Source organism: Manduca sexta, chromosome 10 (genome assembly GCF_014839805.1).
Source record: "Manduca sexta isolate Smith_Timp_Sample1 chromosome 10, JHU_Msex_v1.0, whole genome shotgun sequence".
Lineage (NCBI taxonomy): Eukaryota > Metazoa > Arthropoda > Insecta > Lepidoptera > Sphingidae > Manduca > Manduca sexta.
This window is the reverse complement of record NC_051124.1, coordinates 11,276,381-11,301,534: the sequence shown is the minus strand read 5'-3', so window position 1 is coordinate 11,301,534 and position 25,154 is coordinate 11,276,381. Positions and strand designations below refer to the sequence as shown.

At 35.5% G+C, this 25,154-nt stretch overlaps 1 protein-coding gene across 5 annotated transcripts in view; it reads right to left on the bottom strand.

The window, feature by feature from the left end:
* The window catches only part of LOC115441916 (atypical protein kinase C), a 243,989-nt gene that overhangs the window by 11,807 nt on the left and 207,028 nt on the right, over positions 1-25,154 (bottom strand). For 3 of the 5 annotated variants that reach the window (XM_037437257.1, XM_037437255.1, XM_037437259.1), the window contains one exon: positions 2,269-2,319. In XM_037437257.1, coding sequence (XP_037293154.1) covers positions 2,269-2,319 — 51 coding nt within the window. Of the gene's footprint in view, positions 1-2,268; positions 2,320-20,471; positions 20,935-24,651; positions 24,906-25,154 lie in introns of those variants that run through there. The other 2 variants (XM_037437260.1, XM_037437258.1) reach the window with 2 other exon arrangements.

Sequence of the window (25,154 nt, the reverse complement as noted above, 5' to 3'; positions counted from 1 at the left end):
GTTGGTGCGAGCCGCGCTGCGAGTGTCGAGCCCGTCCGCGCCGATACTGAACCGTTATCTGGCTGTTATCTTATCGATTTAAAGCGAAATTTGAAAAGCCCGATGTTTGCGGACGATTGCAACATTTGTTTTGTAGATATAGATTTTTTTATTGAATGCAACTGTTGGTTACATCACTTAGATATAGTGTACAGTGTAGCTGATAATGGTGTAAAAATTAGGCCATCGTCGCTAGTAAAATCAACTGGAAAAATGGTTCAACAAATTCTAAACTTCAGCTTGATGATACTTTTGTGCCCTTACTAGCAAATATTTTTCTTCATTATAAGAAACTATAAGCCATTTAAAAAAATTCACATTAAGGTAAAATTGTTCGATGGAAACTAATATGTATAGATAATTTGAAGTTTTCATTTCAAATCATCTTTTTGTGTTCCGTAGTTTTATTCCCGGGTCGAGCAATAATATTCTATGACAGTTTCCCGGGATTCGTTTTACTTAAAAAGCATAATTATATGACATTCAATAAGCAGTAACCCTTATGCCAATCTCCAAAATAATGTAAGATTATGTTGCCCCCCCCCCCCCCAGATAGACATGGGGTGAAAGCGACAATATGTTGACATTTCTTCATCATCATCAGTCAAAGGCCGTCCGCTACGAAACATATCCCTCCTTTAGTTTATTATAACAAGTTAGAAGCATGCAACCCCCGTTTTCAGGCGATAACAATGGATTCAGACAGTATGAAATCGCTTTACAGATAATAGTTTCATCTGATATGACTAGTTTTGCGCCGCTGCGGTCGCCCATTCACTATTACCAGCAGTTGTTCCCAGAGTGGGAGCGGTAAACTCGGACAAACTCAAATTGAGCTCTACCATGCCACTTACATACCGGTGTTAGGGTTGCCACACAATATAACGAGTTCTAACTCCTTCATTATAGTTTAATAAAATATTATTTTAAAACTATATGAAACACTACAATTGACTGACAAGTATTTTCTATTACACCATCGATTCATACGTGAAAGTACAATACCTACATTGAATACACAAAACTAGAATGATGTGAAAACATGTCTTTATTTATATAAATGCATTGCTGTCCAAAAAGCGGCGATAGCCTAGTTGGGTGTGGAACGGACTGCCAAGACGAATGTCTGCAAGTTCAAATCCCAAGGGCACACACCTCTGACTTTTCTAAAGACATGTGTGTATTCTTTGTGAATTTATCGTTCGCTTTAACGGTGAAGGAAAACATCGTGAAGAAACCGGCTCATCTAAGAAGTTCTCTATAGGAATTTCGAAGGTGTGTGAAGTCTACCAATCCGCACTAGGCCAGCGTGGTGGACTGAGGCCTAATCCCTCTCAGTAGTAGAGGAGGCCCGTGCTCAGCAGTGGGCAAGTATATAATACAGGGCTGATATTATTATTATTTTTATTATTACTGTCCAATGGTAGCATAAAACAAACGAAATTTAAAACATATTGTATGACACATAAACACGTCCATAGGTATGTAAATTTGAAAATGGAACAGAGCAGCAGCCCTGGCAGCATTTGGTCTAACATTCACATGCTAATGCGAGGCGTGTGCGGGGCGCGGGCGGGGGGCGACGATTCACGCAAATATTGGCGCCCAACGCGGTGCCGCGCGTCACTTCATATCGCGATTCACTCTGTTCTTACTACCCTATTCGATAGCGTTTCTAGCTTGTAAACATTTCTAGTTTTATTGGATGGCATTTGGCAATATCAAATCTTTGAACTGTCGATTTCAAATATCGCTTTTGAGTTATGATATTATTTTATACAATGTTAACCGAAATGTATAGAAACTTTCGGTTCTTTGTCTAAAAGACTGCTGTTTGTGAGATATTAGAATAAAGTTCCTTGATGTTATTCGACATGGAATTCGAAGAATATCAAAATAAACAATTTTCTTTTTCAATAGGAGCTTAAAAAAGCTAATGATGAACCAAACCCAAGTAACTCCCAAATATTTTGGAGAAAGAACTGTAACAGTGAAGCTATTAAACCAATTAAAGAATATCCACTTAACAGTAACCACAATTTAGTACAAACTTGCCAGCTTAAACGCATAAATATAATCACAGCATGACAACGGTGAGCACAACACAGTTTAAGATAATGTCCAGTACCTCTAGCGATAATAAATGAGACATAAAAATACAACAGAGACTCAATGGCGCAAAGCCGACGAGCCCCCGTTGAAAAGTGAAGCATGTCGGGGTTTACTTACTGTCTTCGCCAGCGCACGGCATGCCCGGCGCCGCGGGCACGTTCGGGAATACTGAAACAAAACAATAATATCGTTAGCTCTCCGAGTCCCACTTCAGCGCAAAAACCATTGCGTGATGTACAGAGGGGTAGTAGGGCAAGTCGTGGAATAGAATTTTTATTTTGTTTGATATAGCAAATAGATAAGTTTTTTTTTATAAAGAACATTAGTATACGCACATATTTGAAATGATTATTTATTAGTTTAACAAGTATCAAATCATTTTTTAACACAACCTTATGTCAATACAACTAAAAAATCGTTAGTTGATATTGCATTTCAAATTTAATAATAAAATATAAGTCTACAATAATTGATTTTAGTTAGCATTAGAGTCAAAAAACGCTTGACTCGTTTTTGATACCGATTAATGTACTTAACTATTTACAAAAGAGTAACGAATTTTATATTACAAAACACTTTTCATAAATATTGGTTAACGCATACAGTTTAAGTCTACAGGAATCTATAAAACAGGAATAAATGTATACAGTATTACATTGTTGGCGTTATTCTTGATTATGGCAAAAGCGTTTCCCTGAAATTTAAAGTGCTAACAGCCCAGTTAAGATCGAAGTTGGCATACTGTTACTAGTAACATGGCGCACCACTCCCCACAGCGCACGAACAAAAAGAACGCCAACGTCCACCCGCCATGTCCGTTACGTTTATTCTGACCAAACGAAATTGCATTCTAGTGTTGTAAAGAAAAATAAGCTATGAAATTTGATGAGACGCAACGACGCTTGTCTGCAGCGTGGGTGTGGCTAGAGTTATTTTCAAAATTTAATAAACTTTAGGAGTTATGTAGTAGTGGAGAATGCTTTAAGCCCCGCGGCTTCCCTAGCTATACCTAAGGTTTGCAGTCCACGTCGCTTCTTCAAATCCGCGACAACTAATTCACATATTTATGAAGACGTGCTCGTGGCAAAGATTCACTTGAGTGACAAAATTCGGCCAACCAGTTATAAAATAGATAAGAATGTTGCACCGGAGTTATGAAGACGTCTTCAGATTAAGATTATAAATATTTTTATATAGCGGTTAAAAATTAATATAAGTTAGATTTTATTATGGGAAGTTAACAGTGAGATTTTCATGTCTAAAAAGTACTGACTTACTCACTGTTAACTTGAGCAAAATCTAAGAGATTAGTATTTCCCGAGATTAGCGCGGTCAAATAAACAAACTCTACAGCTTTATTTATATATTATTAAAGATTACATTTAGTTTGAATCACTCTATACAGAGTTCTTCATTGTACCGTCCCAAAAAATATATATACGATATTAATAACGATAAACATTTTGATAAATATTTACACAAAATGTAAAAAGAAATAGCGTACTTAAGACTATAAAAAAAGAAGAAATCGGTCTGAAAAAGGACGAGAGACGTCGTTTAGTTCAGCAATTTCGCTACGGTTCACAAGTTGACGTAATTGGAAATGGAATGGAAGAGACAACAATCATTGATATATTTTTGTATCGTTAATAATAGAAATTGAGACGAAATATGTATCACCTATCATTATAATTGATCATTACAATGTAACATTTTGTGTGATTGGAAATATAATAACCAAGTAACGATATATGGGTGATTAGTATTTAGTATTAGAACCAAAAATAAAATTGATAATGCATTCAAGTTTTGAAACATAATTGTATCTCATAAAATATGCATGTATTGAAACTCTGCCAAGTAAATATATTTATTAACATAACATTAGTATCACAAAAGCATACAATATTACTTACATCCAGAGTTCTTTACATTACTTTCAAAATTATCGTAATACATCGTGGCAGTCCTTTACGCACATACTTTCCTCATACATCCGACTCACTACGAGTTAAACACGAGACGCGCTTAACATTAAACAAAAAACAATTCTGACAACGAAAACAAACTTCAGTATGATATTCCATTAAGTTATAACCTTTTACATTGTTCTGAGTTGCAAGCGTACAAAAGAAAAAAATTACGAACATCCAACCGAACATTTGTATTTTTGAATTTCGAACTATTCGAGCCTTGCGTACACATTCGGAACTTTTCGCAAACATTCGGCATCGCTCGTAAATAATCGTGTTTACTCAGTGTTTGAAATTAGAATGTTTTCAAATTTGGAATGTTCTGTACCACTACAGCCGAGCGTACTGGTTCGTTGTTTTTGTCAGTTAGCTTTCGTTCGGTATTGGCAACGTTATTTAGAAGCTTCCTTTTTCAGTTATTTTGGTAGACAGAGTGCACTTTGCAATATGAGATATTTTTTTGCTCTAGTTACTTTGTTTTATTACGTTACATACATTGGATGGAGTATAACGGTTTTCTATTTGATGAAACTCAAGTGTAAACTCTTTATACCTTTTGTGTTTCGTAGAAAAGCTACTATATATTTTACGTCATTCGTTAGAGTCTCATGTTTATTTTCGACAATGTCCATATAAATATTTATTTATAAAAAATGTATATAATAATACGATGGATGGACGTAGCCAAGTTTTGACAATCCAATACCAATATACCTCATCACTTAGGCAAAGAAAAACACCGTAAGAACAAGAAAAAAGGAAAATTATGTCGGATATAAATCAACGGAAAGCAGCAACGGGAATCAGCTAAGAGTAAAGTTAGTCGTTCCGTCGCGTCTGGGCGCGTTGCCGGCCGGGGCGGATGCATTAACTTAACGGGACGGGTCGTGTGACGTCACTACAAAGTATACACGACACGCGGCTCGCCACACTCATGCCCCAGTTACTTCGGGATCTTATAGTACAGCCTTGACTTACTGATGACTAATTTATTGGAATAAGAATTTTAAATAGTTTACATTTAGAAGTTTCTCTTAGAATAAGTCAAGCGATGTCCTTGTCTTTAGACGAGTGATCTAATTGATCTTAATTCCGTTTAATCTTACTTATAATTACAAAGTTTGTGAAAATTAATGGATGTTTAGTTGTTTGTTAGAAGCAAACGTAGAAACGTAAAATTTGGCACACGGACAGAGCATGTTTTGGATTAACACTTAGGGTACTATGGTTTTTATCTCAGTAATTTGTACCCGTGTGAAATAATTAATTTTGATCAAAAAATTTTATCTGATTTTTAAAAAATATGTTGCCAGCATCTTAAGTCGCTGCCGTTACATCTTAGCACCATCTTGATCACATCAGCATTCAAACTAAATGAATATCGGTCCATTCGTAAGATACACACCCCGACCCGTCACCTTAAACTTATATCATCCCTCTTTTTTCCTGACTGTTGAAAATCCAGCGTATTCCTATTATCATAAAAAATAGATGTTGCTTTAAACGTCGACAACGCGACCATTCCAGTGCGGATGGTCTTGGCTAATGACGTACACCGTAAAAAACTCACATTTACCTGAGCTTTTTCAAAGCATTTTGTCACTGTTAGGCGATTCAGTTTGCAAATCCCTCACAAGGTACTAGTACGAGCGCCGGTCGTATAAAACGCTCGTTCACGCCCGATGCGGCACTAAAAGCGTCCGAGTGCGGCTAATAACTTGTCCTATTTGGCACTTTACCATCGCTTATTGGGAGCGAGCTTAAAGCGCTTTGCTACGGAGCCGTGTGCATAAAAGGAACGCTTTGTCTGTGCGTTCTGGGAATGTTTTGGACATTTGGTTAGTTTTTGCAGAGTAACGTTGTTATATAATTGATTTAAATGTTATTTAGTAATAATAACTGTTCCTATAACTTGTTTTGACTTGCAAACTTGTTTGTTTACATGATATTTTTTTTTGGCTAAAGGAAGACGCAAATAGTAATTTATTTTAATCGGTTCTGAAATATAACAGTATTAACGTTACCAAATATAAATACTAATCACTATAGCTACACTCTAAGAGGTAAGTGTTTGGTCGTACACATCGGGAGCTACGAAGAAGTTCGTGAAGAAAAGCCACGAAATAAATATTTATCGCTCAAATAAACATTTGTCTCGGTCCGGGGATCGAACTTGCGTACTTGTATTTAACAGGATTAACTTGCCGTTGCAACGAAAAGCGTCAAACTTACGAAAGTCGATAGATTATTGAAATATTTTACGTATTTTATCGCGGTTTCTTACATTATAATATTCTCTCCACGATAACAACTAAAAATTTTATAAAAAATGTATATTTGTAAAATGTAGCTAGATATTGTAACTGACTTTTTGGACGACCAACACCGCAGTCCACCCCGTGACCATGAAGGCTGCAAAGTCATTGAAACGTCAGGCGAAAGTTAAAATATAAAAATCAGCGGTAAAATCCTTAAAATAGTTTTATTTCAATGTGTAACATTCGCATAAACATAACAAGTCAATAGATTAACCAACGCATTACAAATGTTTTAACTTTCATCGATTTTCAAACCGGCCAAGTTTCTTGAGACTACAACCCGATCAATTTGTAGGGCGTGACCCGGCATACGATAATTTAGGTTGCGCCCGTAGTCGTAAATCCGCCGGCTAATAGTGCCGCATCATTTGTAACGAGGTGCAATGCAGCAATACGAATACGCATCGTATTGTTATATGAACGGCGCAGTAGTATTGAAATAGATGATTTTAAATACCTATATTTTTCTGGGATATTAAATAAAATTTGTTTATGAATTGTAGAAGTAAGACTTTGTAAGTAACGGAGCAACTAAAAATAAAAATAAAGAAATTTTACGTCGAGACTTTTAATTTTTTGTTTTATGTTAATAGACAGTAACAAACCATTCCACATACCGTTGTATAGCTACTTTAAATACAGTCAATCCCCCTTATTCATAGACGTTATTTATTTAAGCTTTATCTTTGCTGTGATAACAAGTTTGTTTCTCAGTGCTGACGGCATGGCAGCGTTCGCAGTGCATAGACATAGGGCCGTTGTTGATTGGCTAATGTTCAGATATAACTCTAATCTAGTTGACTGTCAGATAAACAAAGCTGAGAAACAGACTTGTTATCAAAGCAATGCTCCGTCCTTATATAAATAACATCTATGAATAGGGGGGATTTCTTCATAGTCATTACTTATCTTAAACATACAGCCCTGACCGCACATTAAGTTTCAAGTCAAGAACCTACGAAGGACTTCTGATCCTACACGACAAACATCTGAAACAAACATTTGCGGATCATGCAAACATTTGCGCGAATATGTGGACTCGCGAACTTTTGTTTCGATTAATTTTGAAAATACTAAGCAATGACTTTACCAAATCTAATGAACCATTCAGTATCAAAATAATGTATATTTGAATCTGTAAATATTGTTGGGATAAAAATAGTTTTGTGATGGTATTTCTGATACATTTTGTCATACATTGAGCGTTTGTTAGACCGAAACAGTTGGTCATTGACAGTCCTACCGGTCAGTTGGTTGGTGCAACAATTGTGAAAGTATTTCTGTAGTCAGTAATAGTTCTATTATTTTAATCAAATGGCTTCAGTATCTAAATATTTTTTTTCTTTAAGTCTTCTATCTACATCTACACTCCTAAAAGGTACGAATGCATATGGCGTACCACCTACCTTTTTAATAATATGAATAAATAAATATATAATTAACCGAACGAATGTTGGCAAAAAGAAAGAAACGCCAGGCAAACAAAATAAAAACGACACAAAGCCAACGAGGAACACGGACGGGCGTCAAAACCAATACAGTTCCTTCAGGGCGAGGAGGAAAACACTGGACCACTTGAATTGCACGCCTCGGCTGCGGCCATTGTCGCGCGATTGTCATAACTTTTTTGTTTTTTAGTTGTTTTTTTTTCGAAGAAATATCGCCGTCACAGCTGTCGGGCCTTTGGGCAATTTGTTTAGCTTATTTTAATTTTTAAAGTTTTTATTGCGAGCGAATCTGGTAGGTTTCAAAGCGTTGGGAAATGGTTTCAGGAAAAACACAATATCCCAAATGATTACTTTGGAGTGATTGCAATTATAACTGAGGAGGTGATTAGAGCTATTAGGAGTAGAGTACCAATCACCATAGATATTATAAACACCGTCATATTATTTTAAAATAATTTTAAATTTTGTATACACAATTGCATATTTCCCCAGAATGAGTAATAAATAAATTTAAGCTTTGATTTATTTGTAGCGGAGACTATTGTTAGGTATATGGACAAATACATTTTATTTCTGAGGCGTAAAAATTCATAAATAGATTTTGATAAAATATAACGTGGTATATTTTAAACCCACGCAAACCAAATAAGAGAATTAGGAATTTTGCAAGCTTTTAAATTCCTTTTTTAGCTTAAAAGTGCTACTTTAGTTACATGCCTCGCTAAAAAACTCTGAAAAATTCAAAAGCTGAAAAACCGTAACCCGAACGGATGCTTCGAATATTTTTTATTCACCACTCAAAATTTCCGTGTTGAAAATAATAAAAACCGAGTTTTTAAAAGCTGCGTAAGTTAAAAAAATACAACTTTTATCCGTTTTCCAATGCTAAAACCGTATTCATTTCGCATTTCAAAAGTCACGGACCCCGTGTCAAACGGTAAAGGCCACACTTCGCAAAAGTTATTGTTTTTTTATAATAAAAAGAACATGGTCCGTTTGTTCCGAGGGATGTACTTTTAGGCTTTCGGTGATGCGATACGATTCTAAATGATCGCTTTTAGGTTCATTTTAGCATGGCATTTGGCGATTCTCTGTGATGGAAGTTTATTGTCGGTACATTTTTAGTTATAATAATTTGGGTTTAGTGTTTTGATAAATGTCATTGCGTACGAGTTATTTCGAGTTTTTCCTCTAAAATAGAAAAAAATAAGAGTTTTTCTATTTGAGAAAACACACTGGATTTGCCTTTGATTACAATTTGTGCTCAATATAGTGATGGTTTTGATTCCATCATTTCATTAGACGGAGATATGTAACGAAATACCTATCTAACCTTTCCGTAATAAAAGCCTGAAAGTAAGTTTTATGTATATTAGCTTAATGTTAACATTCTTTTATGAATTATATTTTTGTTTTATTTTACGATTTTTGTTCACACCTTACATTATTAAATATATAAATCCTTTAAACAAAATATTGTCATATCGTATCGTCGTGAGTTCATCGTTTTTTTTTGTGATATGTATAAATTATATACCGTATTTAAACGTGAGCAATGTTTCCAGTTATTGAGGCCACAATATTATGAGTCAATGATAATTTCGCGAGTAGTGTTTACCCATATCTGCGGCGAAATTGATAAGTGATTAGAATGACATAACCGTGCGAAACAGTAAGAGATAATAAATATAATTAAGTTTTTTCTTGAACTGGCAAAAAGCGGCGATAGCCTTGTTGGTGAAACTGCCGAGACGAATTTCTTCAGGTTCAATACCCATGGCCACATACCTCTGATTTTTTTTAAATGATTTGTGTAGGTAATCTTTGTGAATTATCGCTTGCTTAAACGGTGAAGGAAAATATCGTGAGGAAACATGCATACCTGAGAAAGTCTATATAGGAATTTTGAGGGTGTGTAAAGTCTACCAATCCGCTCTAGGCCAGCGTGGTGGACTAAAACGCAATGTCAAATGACCCTGGCGTTTGTAAATGAAACAACAAAAACTCAAACATAAGTTTAAGAATGTACTTATCTTCTGGAAAACAACGCTTTATAATAAACTTCTCGAATCGTAGATGTAAATTATTTTTTTTTTATGTTTAACCAAAAGAGTAAAATAAAATCAATAAAAAAACGTAATTTTATACGCCCAAATTCCACTATTACTATTCTAAGAGAATTCGTCGCAGCGAAAACATCACACTTTCAGTCTAAAATACACTTGCGCACACACGCCATATTCGTACTAAACTACAAATAATTAAAAAACAGAAAAGTAAAAGTGGATTTTTTGGTGAAAATATTCGTTATTCATGAATGATTTTTGGCACCATAACAGACATAAAGACTAGTACGTGCTTTTATTTAATATGAAGGTATTTCGTTCCGAATAACATAATTTAAAGCAATCCTCTAGTGATATAATCTATGCGGACGATACACTCTAGTTTCGCGATAAATTCGGATGGTATAATGCTTAACTTATTTGCATCACTCCAACAAAGATACGCTATAAATGAACTCATTCAAACTTTGATATTGCAAGTGGTGCATTCTACTTAATAAAATTCATAAACTGACTGACTCCCTCATTCGTCATTTAGAGCGGCGGCTTTATATTACTAGATGGATGACACTGGAATTGTTAACGTGACGTAATCGGATAAATATGAAAACTCTATATAATTATATTAATTATAATATATTTTATTATTTAAAATTCTACGTAATTCATGTCAAGTCCCTTGGTATTGCAGATGTTCATGGGCAGCGCCGATCACTAAACATCAGGTGAATCGTATGATCGTTTGACCCCCATATAATAAAAAAAAAAATCCTTTACGTTCCATATCATATATATAAGGAATTTATGACAGTGAAGTGGCATTCCATAGTCTCTGCCTACCTCTATGGGATATGTAGTGCGTAGGTATCACATGGCTCGGTAAATGAGCTCGCTCGCTTATTTGGCGTGCACCCAATCACGCGACAATTAGCCGAGTCCCACGCCAGCCCAATTAGACTCCCGCCCGAGCTACGTGCGTCTTGAAGCACCAGTTTGGGAATTTTAAGTGGTTTATGATATATGATATTTGGATGTTTAATATGAAGTGTTTGAGAAAAGAAAACATAAATGGAATTTAAAAAATATTTCAAATATATTCTAGTTACAATAACCGTATTCATTACTTTTTAAAATGATTTAATAATTCAGTGCAATCGAATGTAAAGATTGATCAATCAAGCTAGATATAATGCAAGGTAAAGTTTTATTTTTAATGTTCAGCAACTTATACTCAATACATACTAACTTTGAGAAACTCAGTTATGAAATACATAAATCTGAAGAGCTACGAACCAAGTCACAGTTCCTAAAAAATTTTAGACATATTATTTTATAATATAATTGACAGAATACCTGATTGCTTTAAATAAGTATTTTGCACCGAACGAACACTTTAGAGAAGAAAAGTAGAAGAATAATTGACAATGTACAACTTAAAAATAGTTTTAAAAACTCCTGACCGCACGTTCACACTGATTAATGAATATAAGAAACAAAAGCATCTCTGGGGTCGACACAACAACGCGCCCCGGCACCGAGGGTTGTATTAACGCGGTAGCGCACCTTAACAAACACGACCCCGGCAAACATCCCCCTTAAACAAATATTGTTAACAATGAGGGAATCGTGCGACTACGGGCCAGCGTATACATGGCGGAACGCAGCGTAGCAATTTCTTTCTGTCAAACTATTATCGACATTGTCTTCATGGAAATAATATTCAAAATCAATTAACACCACAATGTAATGCAACTAAATGAACCTGGATAAGGTTTTTGAGTTACTGTCGTATAAAAACTATTTCCTATGTTGTAACAAATAAAAACAAAAAATAATAATACATGTAAAGAATAAGTACATTACATACAGTACATTCTTGAAGTAGGTTTAGGTTGCTAGTACATAACAGTTTTATGTAAATTAACTGAAATATAACGATTAACGTCGAAGAGATCTCGTGGTTGTAAAAAATCCCGTGGGTCAGGATTTACGCGAAAAAAACTTTGTGACACACTGATTTCCACACGGGCGAAGCCGCGGGCACAGCTAGTAAATAAGAAATTATTATTGCATAAGCGGCGATAGCCTAGTTAGGTGTGGAACGGACTGCCAAGACGAATGTCCGCAGGTTCAAATCCCAAGGGCACACACCTCTGACTTTTCGAAAATCATGTGTGTATTCTTCGTGAATTTATCGTTCGCTTTAACGGTGAAGGAAAACATCGTGAGGAAACCTGCACATCTGAGAAGTTCTCTATAGGAATTTCGAAGGTGTGTGAAGTCTACCAATCCGCACTAGGCTAGCGTGGTGGACTAAGGCCTAATCCCTCTCAGTAGTAGAGGAGGCCCGTGCTCAGCAGTGGGCAAGTATATAATACGGGGTTGATATTATTATTATTTACATGTAAAGATAATCTTGGAATTAAAAAGAGATTCGTCAACCGTCAATATTTAAGCAAACTACAAGGTGGCAATGATAACAGGAAACAAGTGATTATTTCCTACTGTCAGAATTATCATTTTTTTACTGTTATCGGTCCTCTGTACTATGTCAATATGATAAAAATAACTGCGCGAAAAAAATAACTTATTTATACAATAATAAGGACATACGATCATACCTATATCTGTCTAATGATAGGCATAATAGGAACTATTCCACACATAACTTTAACTAGGGCTACCATATTATGAGTCGGACAGAATACACAAATATACACCAAGGTGTAATAGAATACTTAATTTAAAAGGAAATACACAAACCTTTTTTTTTAATAAAAAGGCCTTGGACAAACTTTAACTTTATGATAAATTCAGTATGCAAATTAAAATTTCATAAACGAAAATTAGTTAAAAATACGTTAAACCTCGTATAAGTTATGGACTGTCAATTAACACGGCTGAAGGCAAGTTCCACGGCGCGGTGTAAACTCAATTTATAAACAAAAAACAAATACATTAAATGATAATATGGGCGTAAGTTTCCCTATAAAACATCGAACTAATATCGTAACACGTGAAACCGACGTAGGGATGACATTGTTTTATGCTGATACCAATCAGACGACAGAGTTGCTGGATCAAATTGAATATTGATTGTGACCAGAGACTTCTATTTCAAAAACTTTGTAAACTTTTAAAAGTTTGCAAGTCAAGATTATAATCTTAAAACAGTGGGCCGTGAGATTAGTTTACACATACGTACAATACATAACCCGATGTTATTGTTTAAACATAATATATAATTTATTAATTCTTTTCCTAAGTTATATTTTTTCTATAATCATAAAAGAGAGTCAAGCTTAGGCAGCGGATTTCAGCGCGTAGTAATTCATAAAAACTATTTTCTATGTAGGAATGCAAATTTAGTAAATTCCCGAGAAACCAGAACGTGTGGCAGCCCTAGCTTAACGGCGTATGTCGGCCCACAAACAGATACGTTTGTCTAAACGCCAATTTCCCACGTCTAATAGATTTACTTTTAACAAGTTTTCTTTTCGACTTTTCTTTCAGTTATAGCCCGATTCTATTGTGGGGTAACCACACGTATAATAACTATAAGACAAATGCCTTGACTGGCAGCTTATGAATTTCTATGTCAATGAAATATATCAGCAAAACAAAAAATATAAGAAAAAACACTTTTTCATCGCATAATATTACTATCATAATGTAGTAACAAAGAGTATATAATCCTTAGTCAATGATGTTAAATATATCTAAAGAATTTATTTTATCCAATCTACTATCATTCACGTAGACACATTAATCAATAAAAAATTAAATGCTAAGCCTTCACACGTTCTTTATACATAACATAACATAACATAAGTAAGTAGTAAAAAGATAAGTATATAAATTTAAAATTTCACGTTTTAATTTAGATTAGAGGCTTTAGATCTCTAAAGGAGTGTATAGAAAAGCAGCCTTAGACAGTTAAATTGAAATAAAATTACGTTACGAATTTTTTAGAGCTATTTTTGAATTTTTTAATCCAGACGTTTCGAATACCATCCAGCCTACATGGTTATAAAGATGAGGTATTTCATGTTCGTCTGAAAAGTTGAAGTTACTATATTTGCATTTTGCCTTCATTTTAAACTATACAAAATAAAAAAAATAAATAGTAATAGTCTTGCATAATATTAAATTGGTTAGGTTACCCATTACGGTAGGTTTTACTGAATGTACTTAACTGGATAGCAGACGTAAACATAGTAAAATGTTCATATCAGTCACAATACAGATTCAGCCAACGTACATGGTATTTGTTAACATAATTTGGCAGTACTGGATAAGTCGTAACATCGAACTATCCTCACCGTTAGGTGTATTGCATTAAATTTGCTGTACCAAAATAAAAAAAAGTTAATAACTAAAATCCACAATTTACCGAAATCACAGGGACCCTACGGTGGTTTCGTTATCGCGGCTCGCAAGGGCTCAATTACTTTGTTTGCCAAGCGCACCTGACTTGATCGAATCTGGTAACCTCTGCTAATGAAAATCGACCTAATAAACTATTGGAATATGATTGGACTTTGGCAATTTGGTGTGATGTTATCATGTTCGTTTACTTTATTACTGATAGTGTACGATTATGAAAGTATTTTTGTTAGTTGTCTTTGTCTCCGGAGATAAAAATAAGTTATGTGTCACCGAACGACGTCTAATAAGTTCGATATTACCAATTTTATTAACTTTACAAGGAAAAACAGTAAAAACTATGAAATCGATTTCGTAGCAATTGCGTAGATGGTCTACGTAAGCGCTACGTATCGCGTAGACTCTATTTTCCGCTACGCAACTACGCAACTGCAGTTACTGCACTTTGACTGTAGCGTTGTAGCGAAACTTTCTTCGTAGAATTTACATTAGCAATGCATTAAAACTTCTCTAGCTTTTTGTATTGTAAAACTATTTAAAAGTACATCGGAACCGGGTCGGCGGTCGTGCATTACGGGCGAGTGCGGGGCGCGGGTGGGACGCGGGGTGCGACCGCTTGCCAAATTGCCCGCTCGCGTTGGACAACTTCGCTAATAATCGCAACTTCAAGCCGGCTAAGAGACCGCTTGTTTTTGCCAAAGTGCTTTTAAACATATTTCAATTGTAAATAGGGTTTTTGTTTATAAATTTGTTGCGAGACTCGAATCTCCCGAACTCTACAATTATCGTTCTTTTCCTTAGTCAAACATAGATCATGATTGTTTTAGCATTGGAGTTGTTAATTGATTACATATTTTTTTTATCAGGTGCCTATAAACTACTGTTTGATTACCTTGTTGATATAAGACATCAAATATTTTATTTAGAACAAAGATTAATATTATGATATTTGCAACATAGTTATTATTAGTTAATATACATAACTAGAAACCAAAGTTACCTTTAAACGCTATCATCGATTCCAATATGCATACATTATCAAAGTTCTAACTTGTAACGTTGGAGATTGCAACTAACTTTGAACAGTTCACTGCAAGTATCTCTATCTAATTATTCAATAAACATAAAATCTAAATTAATTTCTAGCATTATAATTTAGATCTTATTCGTTAAGCTTAAAGCTTATTTTTTTACGTAATTTATTCGTATTTCCAGTAAAGTCCATAATTATATTTGCCATAATATTTTAACTCGTCGTTAACTTTAACATGAAGAAGGAAAACTGACACGCGAACACTTAATTAAAGATTTTAAAACATTGATAATGTATGTTTTTGTGGACATTATTTTTAATAATAACATATTTCGCGTAAACTTTTTTTTTAAAACCTTGTCGCTCTACATCTTAACCATAAATTATGATCATATTTAAACCTTTAATTAACAATATTTCGATAGTTTAATATAATAAAGATATATATGTAAATAAGGTTCAAGATTCAACGTTACGTAGCACTCAGTTGCTCTGACAAAGGACTGCTTTAAGACCAGTTCAGTTAGTTTAAACCGAATAGCATACCACCATTCACCACTGATATAAAAAGCTATGTATCAGTGGCGAATGGTGAAATTATCCAAAAGAGAACCCAACACAACATATAGGTATTAATATGCATAAATTCGGTATGCAAATTGTTCTAATGATAATTAGATACTACATAAAACGAAGCCGGCGCGAAACGGTTTATATGGACCCTTAGCCACTGTTACAAATAAAAATACATAAAAAGTTATTTCCAATAGACCTCAGAGCGTAGCTACGTATTAGCGGTTGTTACAAAAAACAAGATGGATAAACACAATGCTTTTGTTATGAGTCCCTGAGCGTGTATTTATTTTTAATATCTGAACGGGAAATCCCCCCCACTGCACCTGATGGTAAGTGAAGTGGGGTTCAATACTTTGTCGACTGACGGGATATGGTTACCCCTCAGCAGTCGACACACTTATGTTGGCCTGTTGGAACTGGATATACACAGGCTGATCCGGAACGCGACACACTTACGTGGGCTACTATGGCGGGTTTTAACATCATGTGTACGGCGGTCGCTATCCGGGCGGATATAAAACATATCCTAATATCACCAAAAATACATATTATATAGACAATATCTCATGCCAAATGGACAAACATAATTCAACGTCATTAAAACACACAACAGTCACATGCACTTCATATTAAAAAAGTCTAGAGATGATCTCGAGAAGAGATGCAGATGAGGATTCAGTACTAATAATACAATCCGAAATATTTATTTACGCCTCATCAATACATCCGTACCAGGGAATCGAACCACGCAGCCTTGCGCGCCAGCATAACAACTTGAATCTTACATTAATACTTGAAAAAGAAACATTATAATAATTCAAAACGTCTAGCCGACGTCGACACGCGCGACGCCGTCACATAAAATCAGGTGCGAAAAATTAGCACAAACTCGCGCAGTACCATTTAAACTTTGCCAATTATTTTGCACACAACACTCGACGTTTTATAAAATAAACAAAAGCGCAATCGTTACTCGCGAAAACAACAGTAACGAATAAATTAAAAATTGTATTATATTTCGTGAAAAAGTTATAATTGGATGTTGGGATCCGTCTGTCGCCGTGCATTCATTGGGGGTTTAAAAAATATATGTATGTTACAGACACTGTGCAGTTTAATAAATTTTGCTTTAAACATGCTACAAATTTATACGTATCTATACTAATATATAAAGCTGAAGAGTTTCTTTGTTTGATTTTTTTGTTTATTTGAACGAGCCAATCTCAAGATTTATTAAACCTGATTTTGAAAACTTCTTTTACTAATATGAAGCTACTTTATTCCTGAGTGTTATAGGCTACTTTTTATCCCGGAAAGGGGGAATTTATCCTGGAAGATCGTTTCCATGCGGGCAGGGCCACAGGCAATTTTATATGTTTGTAAATTTAAAGCGTAGATTAAATATTGTTGGAATAAATCACTTGGAAGATGCGAGGAATAGGTAACAGAATGTAAAGAACAACTATTGAAATTTTTGTCTATTTTTTGACGTATCACACCAAAACGAATCATTGGATTCAATATATAATAAATGAATAATATTGAGCTTTATTTCCTCTAACAAGGTAACTCGGGGACTGATGAACATGCGGGCGAGACGGGCCACACGCGTAAAGAGTGTCTTGTGTTACGAGGAGGTGTATCGGGAGGTTATAACAAAGTCAGATAGACCTAAGTCCACGCAGACGACGTTGTGGGCTAGTAACTACATAATATACTGAAACTGCGTCTCACAACCCTCACAAAACAAACACTTAAGAGTTAACTTTATCACTCCAACGTTCATAACCTAGCCATTACATAGAACATAAAATTTACAACGTGGCTACAACATCAAATTGCAAATTAATTTGTAATGTTACAATATGAATTTTATTCACCAGCGCCATCTGGCGGTAATTTGATTGTTTAATTGCAAACCCACCCACACTTTGAAAATATTTTAATATAACGGAAAATATTTTCCATTCGACAAATTTAGCAATGCAAATAATTTGACTGACGGCGAAACAATATTGCCGATCCGTTTTCAATTAAGTTCATCATACTGCGAATGTGATTTTTGTAATGGAAACATGACAGTTTATTATTCCCCGGCAACTGGTGACCACTTAAATTGCAGATTGTATAATGCGTAATATTGTGTATAGCATTCAGGGATGGAAATAATGAAACGTAAACAATTAGAACTACCTTTTAAAATGATGCCTTTGTTGGGAAGATTAATTACATCGAATAAATCAGAGATAATTTTAAAGTAATGTAGATATTGGATTTGATTTTATTTCTGAATATAGCTTAAATCTATACTTATAATAAATCTGTAGAGAGGTCAATTCTGTACATGAAATATATTTCCAAAATAACTATCAGGGGGTGATTAGGAATCGATACTGATGCCAAAAATGCAATTAGTAAAATTTTTGTCTGTCTGTCTGTCTGTCTCTATAACCGTTATAGAAACAAAAACTACTCGACGGATTTTAACGAAACTTGGTACAATTATTTTTCATACTCCTTAGCTGGTTATAGTATACTGTTCATCACGCTACAAATAATAGGAGCAGAGCAGTGAAGGGAAATGTCGCGTCAGCACTCGGCGCCACCTACCACTGTTCCGCCTTCAAACACCGCGAACAAATATTCTAAGGTTTGCGCCCTTGTCGCGGGCCATACGATTGCTTAATACTATATCTCAGAACTTGGATATATTTATATGTAACCTGTCAGAATTCACTGAAATGGCTCATAGATGTGTTGAAGTAGATTGTTAAAATTAAATCTGTATAACATCGCATTGGTTTCAACTGTTATGGTGTTATAATATATGTATAAATAAATAAATAAATAAATAAATAAATGTTGGGAAAACGGGAGAAGTTACTCCATTTTTTAAGCTTCCGTCGCGTGTGCAACTTTAATGGTTAAAGCTACACAGAAATCATGTATGACGGAAATGTTCTCCTTAAAATTATATAAAAAATATCCCACGACAGCATATGTCTATCTTTTATGGTTGACTCACAATAACACGTGTAACTCCCGATAGCTTAGCAGTTCGAAGCTTTCTCATTATATTTGTCTACTCTTACGTTTATAACACTCTCAGTCATCCCTAATTAAAAAAGTTAACATTATTAAATATTCCATAAAAAGAATCATAGAAATCGGTATAGAAACACCAAAGTTATACATGAAATACGCTAATAATAAGCCATCACGCGTGAATACTGAATCATGCTATATGCTTCCTTCGATTTCACCAGGATCCCATCATCAGAGCCTGCCCGGACAATCGGACCACCTGCATACCATCATACATTAAAAAAAACATCCCGACAAATTGAGCACCTCCTCCATTTTTGAAGTCCGAAATCCACGCGGGCGAAGCTGCGGGCGGAAGCTAGTATTGAATATATGCCAATATTTGAAAACTAGTAGTGATTGTCTTGGCGGCGTATTTGTATCAAAGGCGCGATACGACTTTCGCCCTAAGGTTTCGTGTTCGAATCTCGGATCGGGAAAAATGTACTGGTTTTTTCTTCTCAGAATTAGCCCCAGGTCTGGAATTTGTGTCAGACATGGAGATAAACTCGCCTGTTATCACATCATGGGACGAGAAACACACGGCAACAAATTGGTGCACTAATTTAGCCTCTGCCTACCCCTCTGAAGATAAATGGCGTGTGTTTGTATATTTAAAAGTCATTGTGTATTCGCATGAACTTATAATCATTCGCTTTAATGTTATTTGTCGCCAAGGTTGGATCCAGGGGGGGGACCATGGGGGTCATGACCTGGGGGTCAGCCCAAGGTGGGCCTTGGGCTGGGTCCACGACCTAGGTGGGCCACTAATTAAAATTGTTAAACATAATATTTTATTTAAGCACTTTCAATATTTAATTAATTTTATACAATACTTTGTTTGTTGGCAAACGTATTATTAATAAAATACCTACTTTTTCCTTGTGTCTATTATTTTCAAAATTAAATTAAATTATACATTCTTGTGACTTGACCGCGACTGTGCCCCCCCTCCCCCTCCGGTGCCAAAGCTATAATCTAAAAACAAACATATTCTAGTAACGCCTTATTCGGTTTCGCAAAGATATTTTCGTTCCACGATATGATAAGGGCACGTCTATCGTCATTAGGTACTTATTTATACAAATTTATTATCCGCTATAAAATATCTAACAAGAATTTACTCAAGTCTTTATGGCGGTTATACCTTTGGGTTGTTTTAATCGACAAGTAATTGTAGAGTCAATTTTAGTGATGGGCTGTGTATTGTTTTATCGACAAGTCGTCAATATCGCACAAAACAGCGTGGTGACAATGCGTCGAGTGATGAATACGTTAATATACATTCGCGGACCGTTGTTCTTTGTCGCGTGTCGCGTCATATTTGTCTCTTTACGGGTCGCTAATATGTCACCAAAACCAATATTTTAAGTAATTTTTGTATGCATTTGTTACAACGATTAATATAAATTTAGTTAAGTATGGAAAATACAAACATCGACAAGCATACGTCGGAGCTGCGACCACCGCGTCGAAGTTCGGAAACGGCTGCATAAGAGGATGCGCCACGGCGAGCACCTCGCAAGTGTTCAACCCGCAGTAGAACGTCTGCCACGCACACTCGCGCACGCACTCCACAGTCTGCGTCCACGACACTGTCACCCTCATATCGATTGATCACAACACTACTCAAAACGAGGTCAAGGCACATTCACCATTCATTTCTACACAACACAATATTAATATTTAATAGCGCAACACGTTCGACGCCCGCCGACATCGTATCGCACTGTACACACAGATTAGATAACGATCGAGGACCCAATGGCATCGAGTCGATGATGCGCGTGATTTAACTAGAGATGTATCGATGTTTTTGTCGATAAGATAAACGAGATGAGAGCCCGACCCGTTCACCCGTGCACTTGTAGCGTCGGTTTAAGTTTTCTTAAAGACGGTGCACATTGTGCGGCGGCTTCGTTATCTCTAGTCTATAGATAACATTTCGATAATGTCGATAGCGAATGTAGAGTTTGCGCAACGCCGGTACTATCGAACGATATGGAAAATTGTAAGGAAACATTTGACTTGAAGGTCGCGGCGCCAATAAAAAAGGACCGTTCGTGCATGTCGATTTAATGTACAGATTTTGTGAAACGCTCGTTTAATTATGATTTGGTTGGTTCGTTGATCAAAGCGGTTTCGAAGACAATCGATTCAGGACGAGTCGAGGTTAATCGTTCTTGTTTTTTACAAAGACTTTCGATCACGTACATTTGATAAGCTATTAAAACTCTATTGTAATCTAGCTCTATTATCTTAAACATTAGCGTAAACATAATCACATAAAATCTTGATACTATTCAATTAACCTATATTCAATAAGGATAAAGGAAAAATTGTAGCCGTATTTTCTTCCCAACCCTTAATGGAACGATATTTTCTAGTTATACACAATCAGAAATCTTAACAGTTAGTGATGTTTGCATTGCTCTATTTGTGTGTTATTATTTTAGATCAATTTGTTATTAAATGCAATTCTGAAGTTAGTTTATGACACCAATTGTTATATATAAGGTACAAATTACTGACATAAATATCGCATGAAGTTAGTAGTTAGTTAGGTGGCGGTATTATATTTTTATCCGCTGGGATATTGAACAAAGTACAATACGGTGTAAAACCCGCCACAGAGGCCCACGTAAGTGTGTCGTGGTCCGAAATCAGTCTGTGTATATCCGGTTTTAAACAGGCTAACATAATTGGTCGACCGTCGAGGGATATACATATTTGAGAATACCGTCTGTATACTTATTGTCTTTGACCTAACGTAATTAAATCTCGCGAGTTTCCCGGCACTGACCTCAACAGTTTGTTTAGGACTTATTTGGGGCACGAGGGTTGGTCAAAAGACACACATGCCGGCATTCTTGATGAACTACCCCTACTTAGTGATCTTTCTAGACTTTTGGTTTGTTAATGACTGTCGAATTTTCAACAATAAATTGCAAGTCATATGCCTATGTTGTTTATTAATTATAGCTTTTATACAGGCGAGCATGAGTCATTTTCCGTTAGCCGTTAATCATTTTCCAGCACATAATGTTTCTACATATAAATAATATTATATATTGGAATAAAAACAACGAGTCTTTATCTGTAGCCTGTACCTATCCCTATGAACCACTCCTACAGCCATTCCCACCGAAATCCTATACCCGTTTTCCTTCATCCTTCACTTCCTTTTTCCTTCCTTTGTAACCCTGCTGTCGTTAAGCTGGGGAAATCCAGTATACCGTTCACAGGATTACCCCGATGTTGACATTGAAAACAACCTACCCCTATGAGATGGAGGCATGATATTTATGTATATTACAGTGGCGAAGGATAATTTTTTTCAAAAGGTAACCCACGGCAAAAAAGAAATGCCTTAGGTAACATATTATGCCCAATTTAATAGAAAACAATAACTAAGACAAACGTAAATATACCTAAAAGGGACGCCGGTAGGAATCGGGCTGTATGGACGCTTTGCCACTGGTATATTAAACCATTCATCCACACCTATCTATATTGAAAACGGCTAATCAAAATCAAGGGACGTAGAACTAACACCCAGCGCTATCAATGTTACAAAAAACATTTGCTCACACATTTAGTCAACAATGCTCGGTAGCTGATACCGCTTCGCACACATTCGTATTGAGATGCTTAATGCTGAAAACAACGAGTGGATATTGTAGTGCTGATAAGGTTATTTGATATAGTTTTATTCAATATTCATTGTACAGTCAGACGCGGAAGTAGCTGAACAAAATTAAGAAGCCAAAACGTTTCTACTGATTAATTGCCGTGGGGTGTCCATCTCTCGTCAGTCGACATTCTATTGGACCCCACTCCACTTACCATCAGGTGTAGTGGAGTCACTATCCCGTGCCTGTTTAAGGTTATAGCTTAAGGTCCATTTTTCATACATTTTGTTTCACCTTTAATGTGGATAACTAAACAAGTATTGACAAGTAAAGAATTTAAATTCACGTCTAGTTAGTGATTAGTTCTCGCAGTTGAAGGAAAAACGTAAAAATAATTAATATGCATGGATATTTCGGCCTTTAAAATTTAATACGACGAAATTTTTAATTTTAAATAGTAAAAAATAATTTCAATAAACATATTATTTTTCTATATCTAAAATAAAGAATGAGGTTGATCGTGAAATTACGACCACGTTCCTTAAACAAATATTTAAAAAAATTAAAAACATAGTAAACTATTTGAAGTAAATTTTAGTGTAGTAAAAACTATTGTTGATACGGACACAAAAGTTTAAAGGCGAATCGAATTTCGAATTTGTTTAACTAGTTTTGTGGCTGATTGTACATAGATTTTCGGCCAAAAAGGAATGGTCAATTAAAACATTAATAAGGTGAACCGGTGTGTAATGTGCCAGTGTTTTTAAAGGTGCCACTGTTTTGTCTATTTCAACCGCTAAGCAATATTGCGTCCCGTGGAAACATTATAAGTTTATGACAGTATAATTATCGAGCATTGAGCATGACCTGACGAACGTAGTGTACAACGTTTGTGGTTCAGAGTTTGATTACTATTGATCTGAAGCTCTTTACTTGTCTACTGATGGAATTATACGAAACAATGAAAACTCGTAACAAAGCAACACATTGGAATAATTTATTATCGACCTATCAGTATAAGCTTGTTGATGATTTATTTATGTTTTCCCTCGTTTACGTTTCGATCGTAAATACTAAGCATCAAGGCGACACACACAATATCCTTTATCAAACATTACACTGCACAGTATAAACCTATTTTTACATTTACCTATATAGAGACAATACCACAAATCATCCTATGCATCTAATTTTTCATCGCTTTAATACAAGTTCCCTTTAAGCTGGGGACTACAAAACCGTACAAAATATGATACAATTCTCGTTCTTTATGTATTTATTTTGTACTTCATATACAAATATATATAGGCAGACTTAATGCCTTAGGCATTCTTTACCAGTCAACCTTAGTGGTGCAGAGATAATTATAGTAGGTACATGAAAAGTAGGTTGGAGAACAGTAATATAATTAATAATAAATACATACGGAATATTAAAAAATTTAAACCGCATGTTAATCAGTGTTTACACGAAAGAAAAACAACACACGAGGAGTGCTAATCGAATGAACCGATCACAAAACAGTATGTTTACAAATAGAAAAACAACGTAAGAGGATTCGGCAACGGCTAAAGCCGAATGTACACATCGATACGCTTTGATCAGGCTAATTAGTGTGCGAGCCTATGTACCCGTTTATTACCAATATGGCGGCTTAATATAGATTGCATTATCCTAATTCGATTAGCTGATGTGGTGAATTTCCATCTATCATCTCAATCTCATTAGATAGGTTATTGGGCTTTTGTGTATCAGTTTCGGTTTATAGATAACAGATGGCGTTACTAAACATTGTTAATATTATAATATACCATCATTATAACGGGTGAATGTAAACTGATTTCGCAAAAATTATCTTGGTGTTTGTATAAACAAATTGTTTAAGTATCAACAAAGCAATGAAAATGTTAATATCACCGCCATCTATCGACAGCGTCGTGGAACAAAACAAAACAACAGATGACAAAAACAAAACATCACTAACGATAATAATCCGATCCGTAGATGTCGAAAGGTGACAGCAGGTCCCCGGGCACCGCCGGGCACGGGTGGCTCGCGGCGGCATTCAGAAACTCGGTCCAAAACGCACTCATTTTCGCACATCGATAGTTGTCAATCGAGTCACATCACTATGGACTATTCGAATTTATTTATTAAAAACAATTTAATTCATTTTTTGTCGGTGTTCTATTTCTATGTGAGTACACACGCGGCGTTCGCTCGGGCACTGGGTTGTTATCAGTTGGTATCAGCGCATTGTCTCCGCGCCGTATCGCCTGATAACGCTCGCCCACAACAATTACGTGAAGCAATGATAATACCGCGTTACAATGAATTGTGATTCGCCGGGTTCGATTCCGGTGTAGGAATGTATTATTGGGAAATTGAGTGAGTCATCGCGAGTTGTTAATGATTAATTATTTCGCATAATAACATTCTCACAAGGAAACTAATCAGGAATTGGTGGTCACTGACAACATGCGGATC